General features: G+C 43.7%; 1 protein-coding gene and 1 pseudogene across 1 annotated transcript; one reads left to right on the top strand and one right to left on the bottom strand.

Moving 5' to 3' along the window:
• The first annotated feature begins 3,706 nt into the window (after positions 1–3,706).
• Positions 3,707–4,198, top strand: LOC105617376. Its single transcript, XM_012198934.1, has one exon. It carries the CDS (start codon positions 3,707–3,709, stop codon positions 4,196–4,198), a length of 492 nt encoding a protein of 163 aa, XP_012054324.1.
• A 1,228-nt stretch (positions 4,199–5,426) lies between these two features.
• Positions 5,427–5,886, bottom strand: LOC105617377 (annotated as a pseudogene).
• Positions 5,887–10,796: the final 4,910 nt, after the last annotated feature.

Consider the following 10,796-nt stretch of genomic DNA (forward strand, 5'->3'; position numbering starts at 1 on the left):
TGTAGAAACCGCAGACACATCTGTCCACAGAAATCGTGTCTGAAATCGAATTCAGATCATACGTCTGATAGGACGTGCGATTGTATTCTATCGTCATAGCACCGTTTCCAAAATATCGCACCAGTTCCTTGAGCGGTCGAAGATTACCGAAACTGTCAAAGTACACGACGCGATTGTTCCTTTTCGCGTACGCTCAGTGAGTACCAGACCCCGTCGCATCGTTCAGATTCACGATACCGCTTTCGTTTCGGTGCGCGCCGCTCAGTAACGTGTTACGCATGAAAACGCCTCTAAAGTATGGTACGCGCATACGTTTCGCGAGCTCTTTCAATTGCACATTGGTAGTAGACGCCAGACGGCATCTTTATTCTCTTTTCGGCATTTTTTTTTCTTTGCAGCTACACCCTGTCCATGTTTGTACGGACCGAGATACAGTCCGCGCCCGTATTTGTACGGAGCGAGATACAGTCCGCAACCCTGCTCCATCGCGCGATCGCGACGTTGCAGCTCTTCGAGCTGACGTCGCATGGCTTTGCTGTCATTTACCGCTTTCGCCACGCTGGTCGCTTCGCCAATCAAGAATCCAAGTGCGTCCAACATTGGCAGAAACGGTAACGCACTGCCTCGTTTCGCTGTTGGAAGTATCCGCTTTTTCGTCACCTTTTTCCTCGTCATCTTCTTTTTCGATTTCATGTCCATGCCGATTTTGGTCTTGTCTTTCATTGCTGCCCAGACGGCAGCTGCGGCGGTTCTCTCGCTCAGAGCCGAATCTCTCGCAGTGACGCGTCCTAGCGCTTTATCGGCGAGTATCTTGTTCGCCGTGTGTCTATCGGTGAGATCGTTGCTCCGAGAATACACAATGTCGTGTTCTTGGCACGCCGCGTCCAGCGAATTTATGCCCTCGTCACCTCTGGCTAATCGCTTCATAAGCCGATTGCCCGGGCCGCAAAACTGGTAGCCCGGAATATGTAACTCGAAAGGAAGCGCGTTTATCGCTCGATTCAGCAGACCGCTGCGCGACGCTGACATTCGCTAACATTCGCTACATTCCTTTATCTTCGGTGTGGGGCCGTCGATGTGCGTCCGCTGCCACGACTGATTGTAGTGCTCGTCGCAGCGACGATAGGTTCGAACCTCCGAATCTGCCTTCACGTGTTCCGGAAGCTTGTCCCAGATGTGTTCGATGTAGTCGCCGTACACGCGTAAGAGTATGACCTTCGGTATATATTGCAGTTGCTCGACGCTCAAGTCTCGAATATCGGAAGGATGACACAGCGCAAAATACATTTTGCTACTGCGCGATTCGCGGATTCGCGCATCTTTAAATAGTCATTCGAGAGTGCACAGTTTAGTGAGAGAAATTCGTGCTGCAACCGCTAACCATACGTCACAAACTGTGATTCGAAATCGCGAATGATGGGAGGCAACGCGGAGAAGCGCAAGCATGACGAAATGCTGCCGACAATACGCGCGATCATTTGCGGCCCGTCGAATTGTGGTAAAACCAACGTTCTCATAAGCTTGCTCGAGAGTCCAAACGGCGTTTCGAGAATGTATACGTCTATTCGAAATCGCTGCAACAGCCAAAATATCGATATCTCGAAAATTTATTTACGTCTATCGACGAAATCGACTACTTTACGTTCTCCAACAACAGCTCGTTCCACCGAGCGAGGCGCGCCCAAATTCTATTTTTATCTTTGATGACGTAGCGACAAGCAGGAAGCGGTCAGAGAATACTTTTCGATGGGCCGCCACTCGAACGTTGACTGCTTCTATCTCTGTCAGACGTACGCGAGGGTACCTAAACATCTGATAAGCGACAACGAACTGCGAACCTGTTGATCCTATTTAAACAGGATTGTACCAACTTGAAACATGTTTACAACGTCATGTGAATACCGATATGTCGTACGATGAATTTTGTTTGTTGTGTCGCGATTGTTGGCAAAAAAAATATGGATTTTTAATGATAGACAAGAACAGTGCGCTTAAAGATAAGAACTGAAGATACAGAAAGGGATTTAACGAGTTCGCGATATTGTAACGTGATTAGTCGTTGTCGATACTTCGCCAGAGATGAACAAGGCTGATGTACGCGCGCGTGAAAAAATTGCGAGGGAGATCGAGAAGACGAGTCAATCCGCAAGAAACATCGCGCTTTAAGACCGATAGAATCGAGGAGGACATGGCATTGGACAGGCATTTTAAACCTATTATTAAACCTCTGCAGCAGATCGTTGACAGCCCCGTAGGCGCGATAAAGAGACAGTTGACGATAACGCAGCATCTGCCTCCAAGCGTGAGAGAAAAGAGGAGGAGGAAGAGGAGAAAGAGGAGGAGGAGGAGGGAGAGAAAGCGAACGAGACATTCGAGCGTTCTGCGACTCCGCGTAAATCCGATGATCGATCGCACGATCGTGTACAGCCGATAACTTCCACACCACGTAGCAAAATCGTACCGACGATAGAGTCGTTGGACAATGTTTTCGAAACGACGGAAGACTTGCTAGCGACGAAGGTTCAAAATCGGTTGCAAACGTCGGAAGGTCGAGAGGCATTTACGAGCCAGCTTGGGCCCGCTAGGTCAAAAGTACGTCGAGACTATCCTGAGAGGAACGCGAGATAAACAAAAGAGCGATATAGATTATGTGTAGATTATGTGTGCGTTTACCTACACAAGGATGGATTGATGTTTGGCAATAAACGTTTCGACGTGGATGATGCGGGCAACATAATTATCGGTGATCGTGTACGATACGTCGGTACACTTGGTCTTTATGAGTTGATTTTCAAGAGAATTCCTGACCATCTCCTTTATACGGAAGACGATATGAACAAGTACAAGAGCATGCTGCTGGCGAACGCACACAAACACAAGCATCAATCGCAGGACCGATTATTGAGCAATAAGAGATACAAATACAAATACGTAATCGCGCCGTTAATGTTGTCACAACAGAAACAGAAGAAGAAATCTGGAAAGGGATCTGCCTCAATGATGCAATGATATTGAATGACAACGTGATTGATTACGTGTATTGGGATGCTCCCAACGAACTGATGAATCGTCTACGATTGCTCGACGCTTCGCACCGAGCGGGCAACAACGCTCGTGACAACGAGATATTATCGATCATTGAGAAACTTCGCGAAGCTGGTCTTATTATAAATTAAATCGCGTATAGAAACGAGTCAGTCGAGTAGTATCAGTGAGAAAAAAAAATTCTTTTGCTCTGTGTATTACGCGTTGAATCATGAAAAAGAGATTCAGCGAAAAGAGAAAACTTAGCTCCGAGAGACGTCGACTCGTCGAGGAATTGCATACTCCGGCGAGAAGAAATTTTCCGCGAAGGCGTGTCATAGTTCGAGGATACGACGATCTGTGGCAGGCTGATATCGTCGAGATGCGTCCGTACTCAGGCTTCAACAGAGGCCACCATTAAATACTCACCGTCATCGATGATTGAGAACGCGTAGGCCGTACCACTCAAGAGCAAGAGTGGAAGCGAGACGGCTAATGTTATCGCTGAGATAATTCGAGCGAGTGAAAGATATCCGAAAAATTTACAAACGGATATGGGGAAGGAATTTTACAACGCCGATGTGCAGAAAATCTTAAAAAAACACGTTAATCACTATTCCACGTATTCGACATTGAAAGCGTCAGTAGTCGAGCGGTTCAATCGCACGCTCAAAAACGACATATGGAAGATGTTTACACTCAACGGCAATTACAAGTGAATCGACGAGCGTCTCGTGTCAGATTACAATCCGCGTATCGGATTATTGGCATGCGACCTACTCACGTAACTCCTGCGATCGCCGAAAGACTCTTGGACATGGTGTACAGCGCGATAAAGATTGCTGGTCCGTCAAAATTTAAAGTGGGCAATTCGGTACGCGTGAGCAAGACGATTTTTGAGAAGGGTTACACACCAAATTGGACCACCGAGGTGTTTACAATCGTTAAGATACAGCGTACCAATCCCGTAACCTATCTATTCGAGGATTATCGCGGAAAATCCGTCGCTGGAGTGTTTTACGAGCATGAATTGCATCGCGCTACTCATCTGGACGTGTATCTCGTGGAGAAAATACTGCGCAGGAAAGAAGATAAGGTGTACGTCAAATGGCTGGGATTCGATGGATTACAATTCATGAATACACAAAAACAATATCATTTGATAAAATTTTGATTCGTGTATTTTTATTTCTACATATAAAAATATATCAATATAAATATATAAACGTATTTTTTTTTATTATCCTTTCCATCTTCGTTTTGGAATATACAGATATAAATGTACATGAAATGAAAAAATAATAGTAGTACATAATAATAATATACATAAATGATAAAAAGAAATATGGGATACATAAAATGTAAAAAATACTAGTAGTATATAAATGTTAAAAACATATGATATGTATTATATGAAAGTATAGTAATCATAATACTAATAATAAATGCTATTACATAAAAACATGTTAATAATATTTGTATAAATGTGAAAAAAGTGTAAATTACAATAAGTAATACATAATAGTAACATATATTATAAAGATATCCGCCAATGCCCCCACGGTAACGTCTCCGGTACGACGTATCGTTTATCATCATATGGACTCAAAGCGATTTTCGATTCGGATATCATGTATACCTCGTGTAATTTAGATCGTAATTTCAATCGTATACACGATGATGGCGAGTTATTCGATCTCTTCGTTCAAACACCGCGTGTAATCATCGAACGTTATCGTTTGCGCTACGACGTTATTCTTTACAAAGTAACTTTTTTAGTGTCCTTCTTGCCGTCCACTCTCACCGCGTACATCTTCGCTATTAATCAACGAATTCGGTCATTATCGCACCATTATTTTCCTTCAAGCCGGGTACTTTTTTGTTCGCGAGAGACATACCGTACACGTTGTCTGCCGGATAATCGTTCGTGTCGAATCTAGCGATATCGCGTTTCATATTCTTGTAAACATCGTCGCATTCTATATAATAAATGAGACTGTCCGTGTCGGTGTACATGATCTTGCATTTATCGCGATACATCGGTGACATGTGTGACTCGTGATGAAATTCGTACAAGCAGACTTTCGATATATCGAATATGCACATATCCATGTAAATCGGCTTGTTGAACTTTACCTCGAGTTTGCGCATTTCGACGGCGATTAAATTTCCCGCAAAGACACTGCGGCTGTCGGTTTCGCGATCATTGCCTCCGCCCCATACCGTCCGTCCCATTTTGTTATTAATTTTACATCAATTTTACATCATTGATTGCGCACATTATCCATGGTCTTACCGAATACCGCGTTGTTCATTAGTTTATACAAATTTTTTTCGAAATCGTTTTTTGCGCGCGTTCTAAATTGTGTATTGAGTTCAATTTAATCGCGGAGCCATGGAGATTAAGCGAATTGTAGCACCCAGTGGATCTTTGTTACGCGAAGACCGTGACGAATACATTGCTGCAGGTTGCGATAGTGGATGATGTAACGCTGCTTATTGTACAACGTCGCTAGAAGTTTATCTTCGCGCTTGCCGGGTTTATCGCGCTTTGGGCAGAAAGGTAGGTCAGTGTGTCGGTCATGTAGATGCTGCGGATACTCGAGATCCACCTCGAGAATATAACCGGATGAATCCGGAACGATCGCGTTCACATCAAAGCTCACAGCGATCCATTGAAATTCGGCGTATGGCAAAGGTTGATACATCGTCCATCCGTACAAATTATTCACATTGTAGTATATCAAGTATGACAATGGTTTCGATGGATCGAATGAACGCATGTACTTGTTATTAGCCTGTGCACATCTGTTGGAACATTGACAGACCGCCGCGTATATCGCGCTCGATGAACATGACCATATCAATATCGGTGAGCAACTCGAATCTTACATGCGTATGTTTCAGCATGGCATCCTACGTGAAACCTGGCAATGTATAATAATGCGCGGGATCGAGACAGTAACTCGCAATGCGAGAACACTTGCGGAAATTTTCGAAAATGTCGGCTAATAACAAGACATCAGTTTTCAAGTACAAATCACTGTACTCGCGTTCGGATGGAGAATCGCTGCCATACGTTCACGGCGTGAGCGTAATCGCTCTCGGATACGGTATCGCCTGTCAACGAACTGAAAAATAATTCGCGCGGTAGTAAGCGCGTGTTCTGCAATTTTTCGACGCAGTCAATGTATTCGTACGGAAAGACACCTTTTCGTGTGAGAAGATCGAAATCCTCCGCGCTGAGCTTGCAAAATTCGGAATGTACAATTTTTAATTTATCTTTGCCGAGATAGGACGCCAGTTTATCGAGGCTTGCATTTAGAAATTTGAAAGAATCAATGAATCTTAATTTTTCTGAAAATTCTTTTCAGTTTTGTCTTTGGTGCTATCGACATATTTGGTGAATGAAATATATTTTTCCTTCATTATCGGTAGTACATCTACATGTCCATCGTATGCAGTAGCAATTTCTTTAATTATAAAATGAGCATCCTAGCCCGATAAATTGTGAAATACAATCGGAATATAGAACGAATTTTTATAATTTAAGTTACAATTTGAATGCGCTGGATCGCGGTATCTACTGGTGAGATGACAATGATCGCGGACTCGCGTATCGTCCGGCGCGAACGGTTTCTCCCAGATGTGACAATGCGCTACAGTATGCCTCCCATTGCTGTTTAGACAATGTTTCCATGGGCACGTTGGCGGATACGATATTTTTCACGCGATGTGCCAAATCGTTGAGTTGTTGCGCGAACCAGATTATACAGCCTTCATCGCGACGGAAGTAATACGACGATAATGTATCGTCGTACGCGCATCGTGCGTAATAGCCTATGCTAAACGCTTCATGCCGCTGATACGCGTACGACAACGCGTCTTTCTTCAACGCGTCGGATTCTGTCTTACGTAGGATGCATTCCAGATCGACATAGATGATGAACAGCACTCGTTCCCGGTTGCTGCAGTTATCCAATTCGAGCCACTTGTCGTCCTCGCTCGGCAGTCGGATGGCGCAGTCGTTGATGGCAGTCCACTTCATGCAATTGCAATTTTTCGTACGAATTGAAGTAATGGAAACACTTGTAAATAATAGAGAAATCATTTTTCATTATTTCTTTTTTTACTGTTTTTTTTATTGGCTTTTCTTATTATACTTACCGATCGCAGAAAAATTTCTTGTTTTTTTTCCCATTAATCTGCGAGCTCACAAGACGCGATAGATTTTTTTATCCACGCAAAGTGGCCAAGGTTGTATGAATCTTGTAGATACAGGAGATTGACATGCTTCTCCTTCTTGTTATCGGTGAGCAACAAAGGAACGACTTGTTTATTCTTGATGTCGTACATGTTGATCGACACCGCGTTCAACCGTTCGAATTGAGAAATGTCTTTTAAAGTTATTGGAAACTCAATGTTTGTGAGATTCAATTATACTGTCATATAATTCGGATAGGACGATTCGTATACTTTTCAGTTGGGTACAGAGCGGCGACCACCGACCACGCGAAGCACGCATTGTCCCGTCGTACACTGATTACCGTTCGTTTCATCGCTATTTCTCGTGGCACTTCGATGTGACATCCCGCGCGCAGGGGATTTAGTTTGTTCACATTGATAGTCAAATTCAATATACGTGACAATGCCCACCCGCTGTCGCGTTCCTGGAACTCTTCGAGCGATGGATAGGCTCGATGATACGTGCTGCTCGTATCACACGCGCAAATTGGTATATCGGTATATCTCGCTGTTCTTTGTAACTAAGCTCTTATTAGCACGTTTATCCTTCGTTGCGAACTCATCGTTGAACGTGGTGTTCACTTTTATATTACCGTCTTTCTACAGCGTCTCGCACTCGTTCTAGAGCTACATTTCCAGTGTCTTTTAAAAATCGTTGCGGCTCGATGTGATTAGAGTTTATCACCGCACCTGTCAATATACGACTCTCGAACGCGACGTTGATCTCTCGCCAGACAAGAGATCGTTGCTACTCGCGACTTTGCACCCGCGAGTCACGCGATTCTCGCCACCACGGATTGTCTATGTCCAACGGCGAGGCGCGGACGCTTAGCACGACAAAGTTCTTCGAGCTGCTTGATGCACTCGTTGTAGTCGCGAAACACCAGAGTAGCGACCGCACTGCTCCAACAGTTCGCGTTCCACTCGCTCATGATTTTCCATGTCTTTTCATAGTTTTTAGAACACGTCGCATTCTTCCACGGAGCACTTGCACGTAACTCGTTCAGTCACGTTGCAACATCGTGACATATCTAGAATATCATAACGTTCTAATCACCTTTTTATTATGTTTGTTTGCGAAAGTGCACTGTTCGCACTCAAAGCATTGTTCGTCGCATCTATTGAAAAACAGTTTTAGTGCAAGATCGCGATCACGAAATTCATATATTGTCAATAATCACCAGTTCAACACACTTTTCATTATCCGCGGGAATCTTAATGCACCAATCTTGGCTCTTATCTGCGATTTTTTTCGCCAATAATAATCGTCCTTTATTACATTTCTATTCCACCAATGTCTCTTTTCATACTCATCGTCTTCTTAACATTTGTCTCGTAACCGTGGATATACTTTCGCGCGAGTAAAGACAGTCAGAAACGGGCTCTTTAATAACTATTCCATGTTTTTCATCATGTATACCTAATTCTCGATCGCGTAGGAATTGCACCGTCGATATTCGCATATCTGTGTCTCTTTTTTGCAAATTATCGAAAATATACAGCACATCATCTACATTATAGTCTTCCCACATATTTTCAATGTTCACAATAGTTCTTTTTTAATATGTGCAGAGTGGGCACATGCTGCATGAGAATATATTGTACAAAGGTCCTCTGCAATTCGTGCACGACTTGCCGTCTAGCCTACTGAAAGAATCAGTCTCATGCTCCCTGACGTGATATATTCCTACATCGTTAATGTCAACTATACGAATCATGCATGCTGTGCATACAGTTAAAGCACCACCCGTTATATAATAAATGGCTCACACAGTGTTTAGTACGAACGTTCAACGTATGGATTTCCGAAGACTGTACAAATTTTTCTACGCGATCGATTTCATACTTGCTCATATCACTAGCATCCACATCGGATAGCATTTCTTCGTCAGATGACTCTTGGTCCATATTCTCAAAGTCTACTTCCATTTCTTCGAATACTTCGAACACTTCCTCTCTGATATTCGCGAACTGTTCCGGATCCATTTCTAATATACTCGGCTACGTTAACTATGTTCTCAACGTTTCTGATATTTTCGACTTCTACATCATCCATTATATTATCAAATTCTATTTCTATTGCTTCAAATAACTTCTCTGCATTCACACCCTCCATGTCCTCAACGTCTGCACGATGGTCAATCATACATTTCGCATTATACTTATTGCGATTCGGTAATCTTTAAAGGCGCCAACTGAGATGCCGCGCGCTTATGATCCCATTATATATTCCATTTGTGACTTTTTTGTCCCTTTATCTACCATCTCTATTGGGTCGCAGTAGTGACGACGTGTCACCGATCTCACGGTTCTTCCTAGATAAATATCTTTATCGATGCTTCTGACCTTGAAAAAAAGAACTGTGAGAACACATCAATGATGTGTCACTTAGACAAAACATCTTGTTCGCGTTATAGTACCACATTTTGGGGTGAACGCGGGGTCTGCCGCGGCCCGAAAACGCATTTTGGGGTGAACGCGGCGGCGGGGTGGCGGCGGGATGGCGTTGGGATGACGGTCCTCAGAGATACGTGATGCCACAACATGGCGGCATCATGTATCATTATAAACATCGATAGCGCTAGGGACTTCCTACGCCCTCCTCCTCCTTCCCCGTGCCTACCAGTACTCCCCGCGCCTTCCCCTCTGCGCCTACGAATACCCCTCACGCCTCGCGCTCCCCTCTAGCCCCATGGGTTAGAATTCGCCTTGTTATGCTTGCATTACTTTAAATACAATGATCTGAATGTTAAGATGTTAAACTATTAGGTATACTTTGCTTCCGCTGTTTTTTTTCCGAAATTCTAGGCTTTATTATAAAAAACTGGTTATATATTTATGATTCAAAGTATTGTCCATCGCTGGCCACTACTTTCTCCCATCTTTCGGGTAGCGTACGAATCTCGCGTCGAAAAAACTGGTCATCTTTTGAGGCTATCCACGAATCGATCCAATTTTTTACTTCTTCATAAGACCGGAAGTGCTGGTCAGCCAGGCCGTGTGTCATTGATCGAAACAAGTCAGTGATAGTCAGAGGGAGCAACGTCTGGAGAATACGGGTGGGATAGGACTTCCCATTTCAACGTTTCCAAGTATGTCTTGACCACTTTCGCAACATGGGGTCGAGCATTGTCATGCTACAAAATCACTTTATCGTGTCTCTCGTTGCGGCCGTTTGTCTTTCAATGCTCGGCTCAAACGCATCAATTGCGTTCGATCGCCTGTGATTGTTTCAGTCGGTTTTAACAGTTCATAATACACTACGCCGAACTGGTCCCTCCAAATACAGAGCATGACCTTGGACGTCAAAATCCGTTCTTGAAGCGTTGAAACCACTCACGACACGTTCTTTCACTAATAGCGGCCTCACCATAAGTATTTGAGAGCATTCGATGAGCCTCAGCCGCAGAGTTCTTCATATTGAAGCAAAAAATTAAAACCTCCCGCAAATGACGAGAATTTGGCTCGTAAACTGACATTTTCAATCGAGAATAACTTTATGATGCAGACACAAATCGACTAATGTT

The sequence above is a fragment of the Atta cephalotes genome, assembly GCF_000143395.1.
Source record: "Atta cephalotes unplaced genomic scaffold scaffold00012, whole genome shotgun sequence".
NCBI classification, from domain to species: domain Eukaryota; kingdom Metazoa; phylum Arthropoda; class Insecta; order Hymenoptera; family Formicidae; genus Atta; species Atta cephalotes.